This window comes from Arvicola amphibius, chromosome 17 (genome assembly GCF_903992535.2).
Source record: "Arvicola amphibius chromosome 17, mArvAmp1.2, whole genome shotgun sequence".
NCBI classification, from domain to species: domain Eukaryota; kingdom Metazoa; phylum Chordata; class Mammalia; order Rodentia; family Cricetidae; genus Arvicola; species Arvicola amphibius.
In genome coordinates, this window is record NC_052063.2 from 24,048,661 (window position 1) to 24,069,470 (window position 20,810).

General features: G+C 47.3%; 1 protein-coding gene across 1 annotated transcript; it reads left to right on the forward strand.

The window, feature by feature from the left end:
* Positions 1 to 2,034: 2,034 nt before the first annotated feature.
* Csrp2 (cysteine and glycine rich protein 2) lies at positions 2,035 to 20,465 on the forward strand. The gene is made up of 6 exons (XM_038314852.1): positions 2,035 to 2,117; positions 13,433 to 13,545; positions 16,258 to 16,426; positions 18,808 to 18,937; positions 19,539 to 19,632; positions 20,126 to 20,465. The coding sequence occupies exons 2-6, from the start codon at positions 13,434 to 13,436 to the stop codon at positions 20,200 to 20,202; spliced, it is 582 nt and encodes a 193-aa protein (XP_038170780.1). The 5' UTR covers positions 2,035 to 2,117; position 13,433; the 3' UTR covers positions 20,203 to 20,465.
* Positions 20,466 to 20,810: the final 345 nt, after the last annotated feature.

Below are 20,810 nucleotides of genomic sequence, written 5' to 3' on the forward strand. Positions count from 1 at the left end.
CTTTAACAAGGCCACACCTCCAATAATGCTACTCCCTGTGAGCCTGTGGGAGCCCTTTTCATTCAAACAACCACAAGTTTCATAACTAGCTTTGCTTCACATGACAGGTTTTGGTGTTAGGATATAGGAACAGGTGTTAAGTTTCAAACCTATAATTGCTGAGGTGCCCATTTAATATGTCAAAGCAGACCAGGCCCCCAGGCTCTCCCAGCATCTCTTAGTCCGTACCTTTTACAGGGTATGGCTGGCATACCATGAACTCTCCAACCCGGGGGCTGGGCTACCCTTCCCCCAGAGGCTCTTCCCTATGTAATGTAGACATTTTCGGTACCCTTCCCTTTTGTACCTTTGGCTTTCTGGCTGCTGTACCTTGTACTGCCCCTCTCCTCACATAGGCCAGCTCAGTCTGGTCCTGTCCACTCTGGACTCTTACAGATGTGTCTGCCTCTGGCTATGTTCTCCCACACATTTGTAATAAACTTTCTCCTCCACAACCTAGGAGCGCTCGTGTCCTTCCATTCATTTATTTATTTATTTATTTATTTATTCATTTATTTATTTATTTACTTTTTCATCAAATCGTTTGACAGAAAGGCAACAGGTCAGGTCCTGAGGCCCCTTCCACAAAGAGACTCGAGGTGACCTCGGGAGGGAAAGGATGATCATTTGCAGAAAAGGGAGCGTTTCTTATAACGCGATGTACCCGGCTTTGTTCGGTGAGAACAAAGCCAAAAGCTACTCGGGTAAGAACAGTAAAGTGAACAGATTGGAATCGTGAACAGAAGAACTGCCGTATTTAGAAAGCTCACTGCAGGCGCCCATACTTTTCAAACTCCTGCTGCAGTCTCGAGAGATGTCAATCACTACTTGCCGTGTTTTTGTGCAGCACTTGGTGGACAGAGAATCTGGCTGAAATGGTGAGTTGATTCTGGGTCGGGCCCAGCACACGGCATCTACAGTATCATAAGCCAGGTCTGCACTTTGTTACACAGACATACACCCCAGAGGGGCGTTCCTCAACCCTGCCCTCTCCCAAACAGGGCCTTTGGCAATGTAAGCGGGACTTTTTCCCCCCAATTGAATCAAGGTGAAGGTACTGGCATCTACTGCCACCTAACAGGTAAAGGCATCCTACAATGCCCCCTTAACCCCCACTAAAGAACTACCCTGTTAATGGCGCGGCGTCGCGCCTGGATGGAAGGGGTGATTGATTTATGACAGGAGGGAGTAGTTTTGGTCATTGACTAAAGGGGCACCATTCTTCAAATTCTTAGGCCAATCCACTACTGGCGGCAGAGAACCGGATCACCAAAAGTCCTAGAATGCAACCCAGATAGAGATGGCTTATTTACCTTTCTGTCTAAAACAATACGTCAGTCATTCTCAAAACGAGGTTTTAGGTTCTTTCTGCTGTCATCGCTGGCAGCGACCTCCTTGGGCTTTTCTGACAATGGCAAACCGAAACCCGAAGCCGTGTGGCGCCAGGGTTTCTGCGTGGGTTGTGGGTTTCTTCCCCCTCAGCCACGAGTGGTGGGGAAAGCAAAAACACTTGGGGGATGAGGTGTTTTCATAACGTCATTTGTTTAGTCTAGATGAGGAATGTTGCTCTTTCGCGACAGGAAAGCTGTGGGTTCCAGAAGCTGGAGCTCCGACCAGAGACTATCCTGCACCGGGGGGGTCCTGCATCCCGGGTGTCCACCTAGACTAGGGTGGCGGGAACCCCGTGGGGCGACACCGATCTCGGTGGCTCCGGGCCGGTTCTGAGTGCTCAGGAAGTCCCTAACGCGGAGGGTAGGAACGACAAGGGATGGGGCGCAGAGGGGAGGAGACGCCGGTGCGCGGGAAGCCGCAGGAAGAGGCGGGATTCCGGTCTTTTGTCTCTCGGCCAGGGCTCGGAACCCGCTGCCTTAACCTAGCTCTGCGCGCCGGGGCGGAGGCCCGCCGAGAAGCCGCGGGGCGTGGCGGGAGGTGGGCGGGACGGGGAGAGACCACACCCCTCTGGGAGTCTTTAAAGGCGGGCGCGCGGACCCCGGCTGGTTTTTGTGTCCGCTCCAGAGTTTCCTCTCTGTCCTCTCCTCGCTAGCTCCGCCCGCCGCGTGCTCCCGCCTCCCACTCGGGTGAGTCCTAGGCAGCCCGCCGCCCTGAGAGCAGTCCCTGTCATCTCCACCCCTTTTTCTGTTGGTGCTCCCACCCATCCTCCTACTTCTGTCCCATTGCGGGGTACTCTAGCACGCCTGCTGTGTGCTATGGCCATTCCTGCCCTGGTACCTCGTGTCCTTGGGGCAGGTAAATCATCCTCCCGTGACCTTTAATTTCCGATCCTGTTCTCTGGGGTAGAGGCTTGCTGGGGAGTTTCTCGTGGCCGCCCATCCTTCATTTGGAAGCCTCAGTCTCCCTCCCCGGGCAATTATCCCCTGCCTTTGGGTGGGAGGGGTTAGAAACTCCGGTCGCGTCTCCTATACCCGGAGTATGTGGATGACCAGCCCAGCCGACTTTTTCGGAAACTAGGTGGGTGCTCTGGGGTGGTAGGCGCCTCCCCAGATCCCCAAACTCCAGTTCTTCCCCTGCGGCATAACGGAGCTCCTGGCCATCGCCTTTGTTCGGTGGTCTCTGCCCACCGTCACGGAATCTTAAATGTAGAAGAAACCATAGTGAAATTCCAGTTGATCATTCCTAGCTTTCCCTGGTACTTTCTACCTTTCGGGGACAAGCGGGAATGCAAAACTGTTTGGTTAAGAAATGCTGCAGCCGGTCCTAGAAGTCACAACCTGGGTTCAGAGCTCAGTTCTGGTGCAGGCATTCCTGGGATGGAGGGGAATGCTCTCGAAACTTCTGCCTCCTTGGAAGCCAGGACGTTGAACTGCATTTGTTTACGTGATTGCTCAAAAGTTTGACCTGTTTTGTTTGGACTGCAAACCACGAACATTTTTCTACTTTATGAATGCCTTTTTTAATACAGAAAGCAAAACTTACGGGTTGTAGCAATTTTTTAACTTGGGCACCAAAAATAGTTTAGTTATCGACTTTCGACTTTCCTAATCTGTGTTAAGTCTCTGCTTACATAAACATCAAGAATTCAAAAAGGACAAAAACAAGGTGCACAATACTTGTACCCAGAAAAGTTAAGAAAAGTCAAGAAAGTTAAAAGGTAGATTTCAAAAGAGTCACAGAATCTCAAAACTGCATCCCAGTGATGTTTGTATTCCTATTCTCTACCATTCATTCTCTTGCAGTTGTTCCTGATAATTCCATCACTGCTTCTCAAGACTTTCTGTCTCCTGTATTCTTTTTATAGCCAGGTAGCCATAGAAGGGCATATCCCAGGAGTCCTTGGGATATACATTTGGAGCACTGTTTATTTAGTTATCTTGAATATGGTTGGAGCACGCTAGTTAACTGAATAAAGAAGGAAGGAGAAAATGAGGTGCAGGTGTGGGACACCAATAGGTATTCGTTAACAGATTTTGTTCAAAGTTCTTGCCATAAATTGTTAGCAGATCCCTCCCAGTGTTTTCAAAACTTTGGCGGGTAGGGAGTGTGCTAAAGACCACACTCAAAGCAGTACCGGTTGGAGGACTGTCCTGGTGAAACTGCACCATTGTGGGCTTGAGGAAAATTGTATTTTTGTCAAAAGATAGCCTAAATGTTGATACAGAGGAGGGGCACAGCAGAAAATGGGATGCTAGGTCCAGGCATAATAACCCTGCCAATAAATCACTGTGGAGAACTCAACTCCGTAATGTTTGTTCTGGTACTAATTAGAAGAATCATATGAAATAAAGAGAGGTAGCCCTCTAAGGGAGAGGAAACAGCATGGGGAGGGTAGAAACGAAGTCGGGAATGGTTTGGTGCCCTTAACAAATTAACTGACTGTCTGGGCTCAGTTACTTCCTCTTATGAAATGGGTGTAATAACATACTTGCTAGGGGTGGGGTGCAGTAGTGAAAGGGTGGGAGGTGAGAAGGGTGGTGTGTGTGTGTGTGATGTGTAAATCCCAGGTGCAGCCCAGGGGTGTGTGTATGTGCGTGTGTGCATCTGTGTGCTCCAGGTGTGTCTCTGTGTGTGTGTGTGTGTGTGTGTGTGTGTGTAAATTCAATGTGCAGCTTCAGGTGTGTGTGTGTGTGTTGTGTGTGTGTGTGTGTGTGTGTGTGTGTGTGTGTGTAAATCCAATGTGCATCCCCAGGTGTGTGTGTGTTGGATTCCTCATGCCTTTAGATCACACTCTGCACTTTTCTGAAACTTGAAATGAAATGTTTCTTGGTGGAAGTCGAGAGAGAGCTTCCACCTGAACCGCATCTCCCAGTCCTTCCCCCCTGCAGACCTCCAGAAGTTTCCTCAAGGCTCCATCCCTGCCTGAACTGACATTTGTTTGCCACTTCTTGGGTTCTGTTGGTTGGGTCACCAGGCATCCTCACTGTGCCTTGACTTCCTGGGGATTCTGTTTTTGTGTCATGGGCCTTTTTTCAGTCATGTGAAGTATCTGGACTCTTCTCCAAATGTGTGCCTCTTTGTTTTGTGTTGTTTGTGGTCCTGGGGGTCGAACCCAGGACCTTGTGAATACTAAGCAAGGTCTCTGAATGGGGCTATAATCAGCCCTTTTTATTTTTCATTTTGAGACATGGTTTTGCAAAGTTTCCAAGGCTGGCCTTGAACTTAAATCGTCCTCCCAGAGTCTCCCAACTAGCTGGGTTGGCAGGTATGTACTAAATACAGTGCCTGGTCCAAAACGTTTTAAATTTATAAGATACAGTGTGTAGGACTGAGTTAATCAGTCTCCAGATTTAGAGGAGTTGTATTTCTTACATTAAAAATCAAGTTCTAGAGGAGAGTTTCTCATTCGCATTCTAGGGAAGCAAGGCACAATTTCTGATTGTTAAATTTTATTGCCGTAAGCCGTAGAGGAAGAACAAACCGTAGTGTGTTGTGTGTGAATTACTCACATTTTTTGATCCTGTGCCAACAGTACTAATTGCTTTGGATTAATAATTGAAGATCAGGCAGATTATGATACATGCAGGTGAAGGGACGTGACAGTTAACTGTAGGGAAGGCTTCCTAGTGGCTTCACTAGGGAAAAATGAAGAGAGAATCAAATCCATGATAGCAAACACTAAGAATCTTTGCCATAGCCGTAGATGACAGTGCCACTGTTTCTTTGTGGCTGGCAGTGAGTTTTGTTGGTTTTGTTCTAAGTCAAACTGGTAACTTTGCTTTCATAGTGAATTCATAGTTAACATCTGTCAGGGTTTCCATCTATAAAATGGGAATCATGGTAAAGCCTACTTCAGTTGTGAGGATTAAATTAATAGTCTACTTACCATAAATGAATATGGTAAATATTACAGGAGCCTTCGTAATTTTGTAAGTACTTCTACCTGCTATGTAGCAGACACTATAGTAAGGATTTGCATATATTGTTTAGTTTCAGAACTGCTTTATGATATGAACATGATTTTTCATTTTTGAAATAAGAGAACTAGCAGATAGGCTATAATCAACCTTTAATCATTTGCCAAATAAACAGGAATCTCGGCATGTAAATCAAGGTCTCGCTCCATGTAAAGATCATGAAGATGGTGAATTGTTTGAGTCGTGGAGTATCTGGTTATACTCCCTGACCGCGGATTGCTCTGGCATATGTTGGGACCAGAGATTACCAAGTTTACAGTGTAGCTGCATTTAACCGTAGCACGTGACTGGGCAAGCACTGTTCACATCCGTGTCGAGCATTTTGTTGTACTCCCGTTGAAGGGATTGTGGCAGTGTGGACATTATTTAAAAATGGAGAGGCTAAGTTTATTCAGGTGAAGAGAGGTTTCTTTCCAAGGTGAGATTAGACTTGGAAAGTCACAGTTTGAGTGTGCATTGACGTCACTGAATGGGTGAATTCTGGGTGGACAGGACTAGATTCCTGTGTGTATAATATGGGAACTCAAAGACGAGAACTCTCAGTGGTTCGAATGATCTCAACCTTTAATGTTCTTGTGGGGGAAAAAAAGGATAAACAAAATAAAAAGTGGGGTTGTTTCAGGGATCGCTTCAAAACCTGAGTCTGCTTTGCTACTTTGGAGCTCAGTGACCTCAGCAGTCACGCACAGTTGAACTTGGTGCCATATCCAGGCCCAGTAGTGTTTCTGAGGAAAAGGAGGCCTGAGTGGAGTTGCTGATGCTTTTCCAGGCCTTTTACACATGCCCCATTAAATCCTCCTGTTTCCAAATTACGGTTCAGGAAGTCGCAGCTCAGCGGTTAAGGACGTTGCTAGGGCCACAGAGGTGGCAGCTAGCTCTCAGACCTAAGTATTTCAAATCTTAACTTCCACATTCATTGCCTTGTACCGGGAATGTCAATAAGAGGTCTTGAGGTCGTGTGTACTTCAGTTTCCATGACAGACATTGTTACAGTAACCTTTACTGCACAACCTGGGCTGAACTTAATCTTCCTCAGAGAATCCTCTGTCAATGGATATGCAAGATAAGACTGATTTACCAGCTCAGTAAAATTAAGATCATGCTAAAAATCTGTTTATATAGTTTACATGTGTGTGTGCATGTGTGTGTTGTAAACATGTTTGTGTGGGCATGCACATGTGTGAGCACGTATAAGAGGAGGCCAGCAGGATTGTTGGCTGTCTTCCTTAATCACTGTCTGCTTTATTTATTATTTATTTGTCTGTGGTAAGGTCTCGCACTGATCCTGGAGCTCCTAAATTCAGCTGTGATGGCAGCCAGTGAGTTCTAGAGATCTGCACGTCTCTGTCTCCACAGGGCTGAGGCTGCATGCACATGCCGCTGTGGCCAGCGTTTGTGTCCTTCCCCGGGAGCTTGTGCCACAGACTGTGCTGTGCCACCAGCCCTGTTTACATACTTTTAAAAATCATGTATATGGATAAAAATCATGTATATGGATATTCTTCTTGTGTGTATGTATGTATACCACAGGTGTGCCTGGTTCCCAAAGAGTCCGGAAGAAGGTGCTGGATCCCCGGAAGTGGAGTTATAAAAGGTTGTGAGCTCTCATTTGGGTGCTAGGAACTGAACCCAGGTCCTTTGGAAGAGTGCTTATAACCACTGAGTCACTTCTCCAGCCTGTGTACAAGTCTTTGCCACCAAAGAACAAGTCTCTAAGAAACAGACTCTCCCATATAATTGTGTGTGTGTGTGTGGGGGGGGGGTGTTTGCCTATGGTCAATAGTGTCTTTATTGCTGTCTATTTTATATATTTTTGAGACAAGGTCACTCACCCCAGGCATGGAGCTCTCCTTTTTTTTTTTTTTTTAAAGATGGACTGACTGGCTAGGAAGTCCCTGAGAGCCTATATCCTTCCACCCCTAACTTTGGGATGGCACCACCACCTTTTTATGTGGGTGCTGGAGACCTGAACTCGGGTCCTTCCTCATGCCTGCGCAGCCGATTCTTTGCTCAGTGAGCCATCCCTCCACCTCCTAACTCTTTATTTCCAGCTCCTAAACCAACAGATAGTATAATGGCTTAATAACGCCTTGGTCTGGTTTGGTTTGGTGCTCTGCCCAGAGTTGACGTCCTCATGCCTGTGACACAGGTGCTCCGTGAGGTCCACCTTCGGCCCCCAGGATGTAGCTGTGGAATTATATTTAGATTGAGTGTTTCCTAAAGAGCAAATAATAGCACGCTTAGAAGCCGTCTCTTCCCCAGAGGAACCACCATATAGAAATGAATTGAGACGTGAGCTGGGTGAGGTGGGGAGGTCAAGCGCCCTCATAGGCAAGGGTTAGGAGGATAAAGAGAGAATGGACAGATGAGTATTTGTGGTGCAGTTTACACACTCCTCCTGGCCTGGTGGCCTAGGCCCGACATCCCAGCTTCTTGAGAGGCTGTGTCAGGAGGACCACGGTTGAAGGCCTTCCCGAACTAAGAGCAGGTTCCCAGCCAGCTGAAACCACTTGGTGTCTTAAAACTTGTAAAAAAAAAAAAAGTGAGTATTAGGTTGGGGAATACAAGTCAGCAGCAGTACAGCGTGAGCCTAGCATGAGGAAGCCGGGGGTTCAGTTCCCAGTAACACACACGAAAGTGAATATTGTGAAATGAAGCCAGACACCGTCATTTGGGTGTCCACCATGCAAATCTTGTCCTACCAAATTCTCGGAGCCCTGGAAAGAAGGTACTGCTGCCTCCGTTTCTCAGGAGGGCAATGGCAGATGCTCGGGTTCTCACTTCATGGTTACTCAGTCAGGGTTCAGTGTTGGAGGGCCAGGGTGAAGATTTGGCTTTCTTAGAAGGAGCCAGATGGAACGGGTAGCAGGTTACCAAGACACCAAGGAGCCATTCTTGGCTCCGCTGTGTTTACTAGCTGGAGCAGCTGCAGAAAGAAGTCTTAAGACTGGGACACGGTGAAGTCTAATTTCTGTTTCACAACAGCTTTCAAATATAAGCTTTGCCAACAGCCGTTGTACTAGGGCAATAGCACTAATTGATATCATTTAACGAGCCCCTCTTTCCCCAAATGGGGCTCAGGATGAGGCTGGTTTGTGAAAAATTCCCCCTTTGAGAGAGTAGACAGTAGCCAGGTTTCTAGGGTAACAGCAAAGTGTTTTGTGTGGAAGCATTTAAAATCTGGATTTATGCACAGTGCCACGCCAAGACGTTAGTGTTAAATAAGGTGACTTACAAACTCCCAAATGGGGGACACGTCCACTTACACAGGTTCGGCTCTTGGGTGCCAACTACAGAGCCAGCAGTGTAAGGATGCCTTGACCCACGGGGCAGATGGCTCATTGGTGAAGAACACTTGAGATTTGGTTCCCAGGACCCACAAGATGGCCCCAAACCAGCTCTAATTCCAGCTTCAGGGATCTGTTGCCCTCTTCTGGCAACCACAGGCATTGCATCCATGTGCTGCTTAGACATCTGTGCAGGCAAAACGCCCAAATATATGAAGTAAAAATAGGTCTAAAAAAATCCCACCAAAACATTATGAATGACTTGACCCATGTGGTCACTTTGGAGGTTTCAGTAGTTACCTAGAGAAGGGCAACTTCACTCCAGGTGAGTCAGACTTAGCCTCCGGACACGGCTCAGAAGGGTAAATCTCTCGGATTTGGATTGGTGCTTTAGACCGAGGAGAAACAGGAAGGGAAGGTTTCACCTGCGCATTTCAGTCTAATGCAATGGGTAAATTCTCATCTTGGAAGTTAAGTGAGAACCCAAGAAGAAGACGCCAAGCCTAAAAGGCCGGTGTTTGGCCTGCGATGCAAGACGTATGGGAAGAGGGATTTCATTTGCGCTCTCGACATTCTGTAAATGAGCCCACAGGATCGGGGAAAGGCACGCAGCCCAGATTGCTCAGCACAGACCCAGCCTGCTGTGATTAATGGCAGCTATTGTAGAGAAGCGCAGCCAAAGGCTCAGAGGAAAAATGAAGCCTTGCGTTTCTTAAAAATAGGCGCGGTGACGCCAGGAGTGACAGACATGGAAGGTTATCGAAGGTTCTCCTGCCAGATTCAGGTCCAGCTAAGGGCTTCCTCAACTGTGTGGTTGTCCCTCTATGATGTTGGGAGGTTGCTTCCAGGGTTTTCTTACTGATTTCGGACTTTACCTTGGCAGTGTCTTGGTCGTGAGAAAAGTACCCTTTCCAGTTTATAAGACAAGCATACAAAACAGGGTCACAGGGCAGGAAGCGCGGCTGACTCTGCTGCCCATCCGCAGTCCTGAAACTGAGTACAGAAATCCCACTGAGGCTTCCTGGTGATGCTTCTGCGTACACTAGAGAAAATATTCTTCTAAACTCCTTACGGAAGCCCGTAAGATGGGTGAGACTTTAATGTTAGACCCAGCCGTATGAACTGGTGGCCAGCGGGACAAGACCAAGATGAGGCAGAAGTGGGAACTCTAGGGGCACAGGAACAAATTATAAGGCCTGGGTATTAGACATAGTCGCATTTGGCTGCACAGGGGAAGGAGGATGGACTTAGCCATGAATTTAAAGTCCCCGTTACCACATAGAGAAAGGGGCATAGTAACTCCTTAAGACAACTAAATCCAGACTGCTTTTCACTGGAGAAAAAGAACAACATAAGTGTTCAGTTGGGTTTCTTTCTTTTTTTTTTTTAATATGTCTGAATGTTATTCAAGGACAACTTAATCTGACTTTGGTCTTGCTGGAGCTCTGTTTCCTCATTGAGACTGCTCCAAAGATAGATAACAGAATCAAAGAAAGCTGGCTAGCCGGTTGAGACGGAATTGTGCCTGTTTAATATAAGGGACACACCTTGATTGTAGGAGTGCTTCAACAGCCAAGCAATCACCTCTACCCTGAACTGGGCCCTGTTCTCCTTAGGACTCACGAGAAAACCAGAGGCATCCGCAATCATTGTAGAACCCAAGTGGGTAACCTTTCAGACAAGAATTCTCAGTGTCACTGGTGGTACTTGAGAGGCGAGCCAATGTAGGCTGTTGGAGCTCGCTCCTATTTTGTGTGTTGGGTTTATAGTCAGGCTTAAGTCTCAATCAGGGTTGAAACAGTGAAGGACGAGGCACCACCAAGAGGAAAGGCCGAGTGGATGGCTTCACAGCAAGCCCTTAACAGATGTAGACCCGTGGAATGCTTTTATTCCTGTCTGGGCGGAAGTAGCATTTGTTTTGTTGTTGTTTTGGTTTTTTGCAAATCGATACCTAGGACTTAGTGGTAGCCAGTGATGTCGGTCCTGTTTTTGTGTGGAGGAGTGTTAGTTTTGCTCACTTCAAAGAACTGGCTCTGATTTCACACGGTTTGAAAATCAAATTTAGCGGCTCATATAAGTGAGGCGCTCAGGAGAAGTTGGAGTACAGCCAGATCAGGGGTTCAGAGACTACGCATGTCTCTCTTCCTCTCTATTGGCTCCTTAGGCTCTTCGTTTACAATAGCCAGCAACCCCATTTTAAAGCACGGTTCTGGGTTCCCCTCTGACTGAACTGGCCTGGCAAGAGGTTTGGTGTTCATACCTGGTTGAGGGTTGCCATGGTGTGAGTGGTCGCTTTGGTCCAGAATGCGTGTTGTAATCCAACCCCCTCTGCGACAGTGTTGGGAGGCAGGGCCCAGCAGGAAAACCAAGGACTAAATGGATTAATGCCACTATAAAAAGGTTCCGGGATTGGGTTTCCTTTCTTGCTCTTCTGCCATGCAAGGATAGTGTCTCCGTATTGAAGACACCGTCTTAGAAACAGAGACCAGGGTCCCACAGCAGACGCCGCCAAGCCGGCTGGCGTCTTGGTCTTAAACCTTCCCGTCTTCAGAACTCGGCCGAATCTGTTACAGCAGCCCCAAATAGGCTAAGACCAGCAGAGCCAAGGCCACGGAAGTGAGGCACTCAGGCTGTGTGTGATGACGCTCTACACAGGAATCCTACTGACGTGACCTGTCTGCCTCAGCGAATGACTCTGGCATGATCCCAGACTCCTATAGGAGACACTAGACCAAACAAAGACGCTAGGGTGTCCGGATTGTTTCTTAGCAGACACTGCACTTGTCACTGTTTTGAGAAAGTCCAGATACATTCTGGTTGGCCAGAGCCGGTATTTGTCTAGCTCAGCACGCACGTAAGCCCTTTTCTCCTGCCTTGGGGTCTGGGGCTCATCCTTTCTCGCTGTTGCCAAAGACGTACGCGTCTGTCCGTTGCTGGATCTGTTTGCCTCTTGGCCCGGTTGGTGGCCTGTTAGGGTGTACCAGGAGTGGGTGTTTCTAAACCAAGAGCACTGACATTCTCAAGATGAGTACATGGCCTGCACACACTCCTGGTCATCGTGGCAGAACAGTCAATCTCTGTCTTGGTCTATTTTCCTTTGGTATCACATACCCGAAGCTGGATTACATTATCAAGGAACTTTGTTTCGGCTGACACTCCTGGCTGTGAAGTCTAGGTCTGCTCTGGTTACCACAGAGTGACGCGCTGTCCCATGTGTGGCAGAAACGTGGTAGAGTAAACAGGTGTGTTCGTATAGAGAAGTGTTGTCTAACAGCCGTCTGTTGGGAGAACAAATCTCTTCCCTCTGTGTGTGGAATAGTGGAATTCCCAGAAGCCTACTACAAGGAACCAGCCCCTAAAGCTGCCACCCAGAAATTCCAGGAGTCTGGTGGGCACCAATGGCACTCTAACCATATAATCACGTTTCTAAAAGCTCGCCTGAATTTTTGGCTTGAACCCGTCACTTCTAACGTCTGTCAGTGAAGAGGGATGTTCTTTCTATGCTACTCTAGATCGAAGTTTCGGGTGGTACTTCCAGAAGTGGGACAGGGTACCCACTGCAATGGTGAATTGTATGAATACTTAATAGAGGTCTCATTGGGAAACCGTAGAGAGTTCTGGAATCACCTTAATGGTGCTATGGGAATTCATCCTCTTTCAATGTTAAAGATGGAAGCTCCCCACCTCCCCCGCTGATCAGGGCTTCCGTGTGTTCTAATTAGGTTTATATTTGTAAGGAAATGTCAGCTTTTGTAACCAGCCATTTCCTAGAGAGGGAAGCAACACACCCAGAAACTCAGCAGCAGGCAAAGGGCTCTAAATACCTTTCACAGAAGGGACAGCCAAGAAAAGGGTGGGGGTGGGGTTGGGAAAGGGATTGTTTCAGTGCACTGGTAGACAGCAGTCTGACTTGGTGCACTGGCTCAGACAGCTGAGAATGCTGGCATTCAGAAGTCAGGCCATTAGCACTGTCCCAGGAGGCCACTTTGTTAAAGGGGGATTAGAGATGTTGCCCGTAATTCATAGGCAGTCCGGGCTTAACCTATTTCCCATCACATCAGAGCATGTTCGTAGATGGTCCCCACATACAGCCCCTGCTGAGGGAGGGACTTGGTAGCATTTTCTGTCGGCCTGACAAACCTGCCAGGGTGGGAAAACCAACTGTTGGCTGGACTAGGGGACTTTGGGGTCAGTGAAGCGCACCACATCTTCCTTGGCAGCCTTCTGCGGGGGGCCACAGTCGGCCATGCGAGCTGCCATTGGATGAACGCTAGCAGGCGCAAAGAAGCATGTTCATCGCTTACGTATTTTACATGTAAAGAACTTAATGTCTTTACACTGAACTAAACGTGTATGTAGCACATGACTCTACTTTAAGATTTCCTGCTGAGTTTTTAAAGGGTTCATTAAGAAGTGGGCGTGGGAGGGGCAGTGTCTGCCTCTCCTCCCCCGGGTTAATTCCTGTGGATTCTTGCGGCTTATTCTGCGTTCTACTTTGATGACCTGACTCTTCCACTGAATGCAAGTTCTTTGTCTCCTAGAAAAGAGAGGCTGCCTGGGCCCGTGTCCTAATGAGAGCTATAATTTGGGAGAGATGGGGCTCTGCTGGAAGGACGCGGGCCTTTGAAATACGCGGCTCATGAAGGAGCACGATCTACGCGGTCACCTGACTTAAACAGCCCGTAGGGAACTTGTAAGACAAGCGCGGGGCGTCCTAACGCATCCTTTGTTCTGCAGAATGCCTGTCTGGGGCGGTGGAAATAAGTGCGGCGCCTGCGCGAGGACCGTATACCACGCCGAGGAAGTTCAGTGTGATGGGCGGAGCTTCCACCGCTGCTGCTTTCTGTGCAGTGAGTATGGTCCCCTTCCTCTTTACAAAGGCCGGGTCTAAAAAGCTCCAGTTTGCCTTTGGCAGGGAAATAACCCTAGCTAAGAGTAATACTTTCGAGTGGCAAGTGGTTTTTACGTTTCTTTAGTCTTAGGACACTGAGTGCCCCGCCCTCTCTTCTGGCCATTTGGCCATTGCAGTTGTTTACCTGTGTCCCTGCTTCAGTGAGGGCCTGGTGGCAACTGGGCAGTCTGGCAGCTACCGAAGTTTCTGGCACACCCTGTGTGTTTTGCTCGGTTTTGATAAGTAAGCTGATCTTTCTCCATTTCTCTTCCTGGCTGGGTTCCTCTCTGACATGTTCTTAGCACACCAGAGGCTACGAGCTGTTTCTACGGAAGCCCACATGTGACCTTCTATGGTATTGTTAGTTACTTGTGGTTATTGGTACCCTTCATTTGGGAGAAGAGTGTAGGTCACCAAGTGTCCCTTTGGGCATGATGGGAATTATCATTGTTATGTGCGTGGTAGGAAGTATGATGCACAACAACATATATCTGTGTGTTCTGAAGAGTAAACACCCCATAATAAGAGAATCAGGAAGAGAGAAGCCCGCTTCCAAGCAGGCTTGAGAAAGCCTCCTCCCCGTGAGTCAAATGATGGGAGTTTCCTTAATGAAGAATTTCATGTGTGCAGAGACCTGCCTTGTTTACAGCGTTACCCCGTGGAGGGTACTGTATGGTAAACACAGTTTAACATACACAGTCCACATCTTAAGCATGAATCTATACTGGTCCAGGTGTGGTAGCACAGACTTTTAAACCCAGCAGTCAGGAGGCAGACATGGGCAGATCTGGGTTTGAGGCCAGGCTGGTCTACATAGCAAGTTCCAAGGAAACATTGAGACCATGCCTCCAAAAGCTGCTTACACTAATTAAGATTTATACTTTAGGGAAAAGCTTTCGAATGTGGCTTGTCTCACTTCCATGGATGCCAGCATTCAATCTGTCTGGACCAATATATACACAGCATGACTGCTTCCCAGAAAAAAAAAAAAAAAACAAAAAACAAAAAAAACCTAACAACTGTGCTTGCAAAAAGGAGAATGATTACACATGCCTATTTTTTGTGACTTCATAATGGCTGTTCCTCAGATTTAGTTGAACTGTTTCTTTTCTGAGGCCATTCTGTGACTTCTTTTAAAGGGAACCTGTATTTCAACAGGCACGAAACTAAGCAAAATGTTGGAAATCTAAAATGCAAAGACTTTTAGAAACTGGTCTCATTTTCTTTTAGGTTAAGCCCCGATAACAAAATCAGTGTTTAGTTGCTGTCTGTCAGGTTTTTCGCTGGCCAGCTTTACTCTTTCCTAATACTCAGATGACGGAGACCTTCCAGGGTAGTTCAGGGTCACCCGCAGAGGATTCCCTGCAGAGAGGAGGGCTGAGGTGGGGAGAGGCCAACAACAGCACATCATGGTTTTAAACCTGTGCTGGGGTAACGTTAACATGCATGGGCGTTTTTCCTGTTTGTCGTCTCAACTTTGACTTTCCCAGGGAAGTGCTCTATCCGTGAGCGATATCCCCAGCCCTAACATATGTTTTTGAGAACAGGTTTTGTATGAACTTATGCTGTGTTAAGGCATGAGGACTGGAGGTTAATATCTTCTAAGCGACTGCATTTTAGCATTGAGCCTGAAGTCCATAGTAACTGCCGTTTACTCACCTAGAGAACACTTAGTCTAAGATATCAGAAGCCCTGGCAAAGCAGCCAGCCAGCCAGCTGTTCTTCTGCTCCCCTCCCCTCCCCCCCTTTTTAGGGGGGTAAAATTCCTCTCTAGTCCACTAAGCTTTGGTTTCCAGCTGCCTGACTATGCCACCAGTGAGTTCCCACACAAGGTTTTTTTTTTTTTTTTTTTTCTCTTCCTTCTCAAGCTGATTTTAAGTTTTAGAAAGTGAACTAATGTCTGCATAAAGCATGATGACATCTGGCAGTTTTATGAAGTGGGGTACGTAGAAATGCCTTGTGGTAAGACATCCATCGAGAAAGAATGCATTCTCCGTTGAGACAGGGAAAGCAAGTGCCCGCTTCAAACCGCTTGATGAGTCTTAGACCTGCTCGTCCCTGCCGGGGAAGCTGGAAGAATGAGGGTTTTTTTTTCATTCTAGACTAGAGATGAAAACTAGAATTTTGGATTTAAATCTTCATCTGGAATGTGCTTTTAGGAGAGAGGAGGGACTGCAGAGGCAACTCCGAGGCGCTCACTACTCTTGTTCTTTATCGGGTCATGACGCAAATATTTGGTATGACAAGGCAGAAAGAATGGGTGCTAAAGGTTGAGAGGAAGGTTTGCTCCCAGCAGGCGGGTTCTGTGCAGTCACTTCAGGATTTCTGACGCTGAAATTCTGACATTCTTGTGAAGCAGGTATCATACATACCACAGAGAAAGGCTACTGAATCTGTAGGTGACGGGGCTGCTGGAGAGGCTGGCTCATCACCTTTGGGAAACCATAGGATAAACTATAGGAAGGAGACAGCCTTTGTCATTTGGGCACACCACACCCACTGTTTTAAGATATATATGTGTGTGTGTGTGTGTGTTTGAGTGTGTGTGTATATATATGTGTGTGTATATACATATATGTGTATATAATATACACTGTATTAAACGTACACACACGTGCACACACATATCGTTAAACAGTGGTTAAAATCTAACTCCCCCCCCCCACCTTAGTGGTTTGCAGGAAAAATCTAGACAGCACAACGGTGGCGATCCACGATGACGAGATCTACTGCAAATCCTGCTATGGGAAAAAGTATGGCCCAAAAGGCTATGGTTATGGCCAGGGCGCTGGCACGCTCAACATGGACCGCGGCGAGAGGCTGGGCATCAAGCCAGAGAGGTAAGAGAAAGCTTGCTATTGTCTTAAAAGTGGGTAGAACAGTTGCTATTGCTCGGGTGCCAGGAGCCTGGGAGTCTCTACATATTTAGCTTAACCTGAGCAAGCAAGGTGTACTGTAACCTCTACTGAACGCTAATGTAAACTCTGTGACATTCTAACGCCAAGATAGTGACCGTCTTGTACTTAAAGTCTTAGTGCGTATCGCAGGGACTTCTAGCCGTGGTTTTATCAGGAAAACGTGAGTCTCAAGGAGAGTGACTTAAATTAACATTCCACAGCACTCTGCAGAGCAAACATCATGAAATAAGTGTCTGAATGAGATAATTCTCGTTATTAATGAGATACAATTAAGCGGTCCATGGAGTCCTTAGTCACTCTTTCCTCAGGAAGGTACTGTCCTTAACTTAAAAACTGAAACAATTTCCTGTTCCTGATTATTTGAGGGACCAGTACCAAAGGACCGGAGTGCTAATCTGGTGAAGTTACTTACTGCTTCATTTCATGCTGGGTAATTTCATGTGGAATTGCTTGTCCCTGTTCCTGTTTCCTTCTGTTCCTCTTTCCCTGACTGTAGACTAGGTCTCCAGTATGGGCCAGGAACCGCCACTACAGCTCCTGCAGGCACTGGTAAAATGTGCTGTGCTTTTTATACTCGCCTTTTGAGCTCATTCCTGATTCCTAAGGTTCAAAAATTTTTCAATTTTTTTTTTCAAACTACATGCTACCTCTAAACCTCCCCGTTAGTGAAAACTAAATCTATCCATGACCCCCAAAGTCAGTATTTGTTCCCTGACCAGAAAAGCACGATGACACAAGAAGCTGCTCTTCCTTTCCAGCAGCAAGCAAGCTCTGCGCATGCCCAAAGTCCCGCTCCACCCCTGCCTCTTCCTTCTTGGCGGCCACGTTCTGCTCTTCCTTTGGACCAGGTTTAAGGACTTCCTTTCCCAGAAGCCTCTCTTAATGACCCAACACCCATGGCTTGCCTTTTAATACACAGATTAAAGAACTTCACAGGGGTCTCCTTGAGAACACTATCATTAAGGCAGCCAGTGTTTTCAGGCCGGGTTTACAACTTAACTATTTTAGCCCATCAGCAAGTAAACAGCATCCGAGCCCCCCCCCCCCCTTATTTGTTAAGTGAAGTACTTTACGGGGAGGGAGGGCAAAGTTTCTCTGTGTAGCCCTGACTGTCCTGGAACCAACCGTAGGCTGGCTGGAACTCAGAGATCCACCTGCCTCTGCCTCCTGGGTCCTGGGATTAAAGGCGTGTGCCACCACCGCCTGGCCTGTATAAACAATGACTATTTGTTAATTTTTTCTTGGGACTCTAATCTTCAAATGTTAGATGCCATTTTTAGTCTAAGTTTTTAAGGATCACCTTTTTTTAAAAAAGTAACTGTATCAGTGGGCTGTGGAAATGTTTTGAATATACACCATTAGGTACAACTGAAGAACCATACTGTGGATTCATACTTTGAATCACACGCACACACACACACACACACACACACACAATATTAAAAATTGCTATATATGTGGAACAATTCATGTAGAAAACTCGTAAGTGACTCAAAAACAGAGGGTAGAGAGATGAAAAATTAATGAAAAAAACAGCATTTTGATATTAAGATTTTACCTGACTATGTCCATGCTTTAACAGTGTATTACAGTGCAGGGCTGCCCTGCAGCACACCTGACAGCCTGACAACTTCAGGTTCTAAAAGGCCCCTGTGGCCAAGAGGATGTTTTGCATGTTCAAGTGTGCCTGCTTATGACTGGGGAAAACAGTCGTGCCAAATATGGTTTACCCTCATAACCTGTAAGTGGTGACAAAAACACCATCCTGCCACTAGAAATGTAAAAAGCAAAACAAGAGTAGCAGGGAGATTGACAGAAGAATTTCTTTCCCATGAAGAAAATAGCTGACTTACACTTCACTGAGATACACTGAGCAAATAATCTGTAAACTACGCCTTCCTTTCCCAGTTATGAACGACTTCAGGCAGCCAGTGCGTTTGCAGGTATTTTTAACTCCAGCCAAGCACAAAGCTAGCAATGATGGGGTGGACAACTAACTGTGGGGGAGAAAAACTGTTTAGACAAAGGGCAGTGCTAGGGATTGCAGCGCGTAAATTCTGTTCACCCCCAGGGAAAGATACTTAAATTCCGGGTTGGGCTTGCCTTTTGCTAGGACCAAGGAATCCCAACACAGGCTAAATTCGTCCAGCTGCGAGCAGAGCACCTGGGCTATTATACCTTCCTTCCGCCCGCTGCGCTGCGGCACCCCGCAGGCTTCAGACACTACCAGGGACTGGTGCTCCTCCTTAGCTTAGGAGGACATTTGGGGAAACCTGGCCTCATTCCTTTTCCATTTCCTCAAGTGCTCAGCCGCACAGGCCTACAACAAATCCAAACACTTCTAAATTTGCCCAGAAATATGGAGGTGCTGAGAAGTGTTCCAGGTGTGGGGATTCTGTCTATGCTGCCGAGAAGATAATCGGAGCGGGAAAGGTAAGCTGCTATTTCTAGCTGGTAACAGTAAGCCCCTCACCCCAACCCCACCCCTACTCCCCCCCACCCCTACCTCCTGCACTCTTACCCCCCCCCCCCCAACACACACTCCCGTCTCCATTTCACACTTAGGCAATGTGTTCTGGTTTAAGATTAAGCTTCTCCAACTGAATTTTCACCGGAATCACTAATTTATGGACGCGATAGCCGTGCTTAACCGTCGTGTTTAAAGAAACTCTTTTCCATCATTTTTCTATTTTAAAAGGCCCGGCTGTGACCACCCGGTTCTGTACAGGTTCTGCAGTGCGATCAGAGCCAGGCCATTGGATACTCAGTAGATATCTTGCCCTGGAAAAATACAGCTTAGCTCCTTAGAGCCGCTAGGGTTTCAGTCAGGAAGGCGGCAACTTCAAAGAAGCAGACTGGGTTTGCAGCAAGGCTAGAGCCTGCTCGCTGGCAAACAGCCCTTTGTGCTGCCCAGGAGGGTCAGGTCTAGCACAGGGGACTTGCTTGTGGGTTGATGTTCCCCAGCCATTTGCTGCGTTAATCAGACCACAGGAAACAGGCCTCCTGGATGTCCTAACACATCTGTCTCTTCCAGCCCTGGCACAAAAACTGCTTCCGATGTGCCAAGTGTGGGAAGAGTCTCGAATCCACAACTCTGACTGAGAAGGAAGGTGAAATCTATTGTAAAGGTAAAATTCCTTTGTTTCAGCTCTTCCTGGGTCGCACAACCTTCTAGGTTAATGAGGCATCTGATATAAAAGAGATAGAGGGCAGTGTCACCAATGCAGAGCTGTACGGGCGCGGACTGGACTCTCCCATTCCTGTGTGTAACTCCCCCGGGGGCTAGGAATCTGGCCCAACAGTAAAGCGCTTAAGTGGTGCATTCCCAAGGCTGAGCCTGGTCCGCAGCACAGCCTCCCCAATGGTCTTTTAACTTCCTGCTTTAAACCAAGCTTGCGAGTGTGTGAAGGTAACAGACTTATAACTTAGCTGGGCTTGATCTTAACTACTGTGGGAATTCCTGCCCTTGGTGCACACAAGGATGCTTGTAACAAGCACACTTTGTATCTTAAGCTGACCTCTGACAGAGTCTACAGTTTGCTTTGAAATGTATGAACATTTGTGGTAAGCAATGGCAGCAACTGTTAATAAACTCTCGACTACTCTCCCTCTCCTTTGTAGGGTGCTATGCAAAGAACTTTGGGCCCAAGGGATTTGGCTATGGTCAAGGAGCAGGGGCCCTTGTTCATGCTCAGTGATGGTGTAAACCCAGAACGAAGCACCGTGCACACCGAATCGTCACTACCAAACACAGATGACTTCCGGCACTCACTACTGTGAAACTCCACCAGCATGTGGCACTGTGTGTCCACCCCTCTCCCTGCACAGGCAGGCTGGACCCGGCAGCGCTGCACCCGCCCGTTTGCTGATTCACTAGCATTTAAGAGCATTTCTTTTACATCTGAAATAAAGTTTCGGCTTGATCTGGGTGCCTCTCTGAGGTAACCTGGAGCTGTTGTGATTTCGGTGGGAATCATTTGGTTCCTTCCCCCGGTGAAAAGTACCGTCTAGATACAAAACCATCGACATATTAAATAGACAATTTAAGCACTAGGCTGACACCTGCACTGTACAAGTTGAAAAAGGGTTTTAAAAATCATTCTTATTTCTGAGAATAACTGGCTGGGAGTAGCTTGGGGGTGGGAGTGGGCTATCCCCCTTTGAAGGTGTGGCCACTATCAGGTTTCCATGCTCAACACCCATACACAGGGGCAGAGCTTTCTATCTGTCAAGATGTCTTGACTCATGGTTGCCAGGCATCAGAGCTGGCCGTCAGCACCGTAGCTTCTCTTCCCTCCTGCCCCAT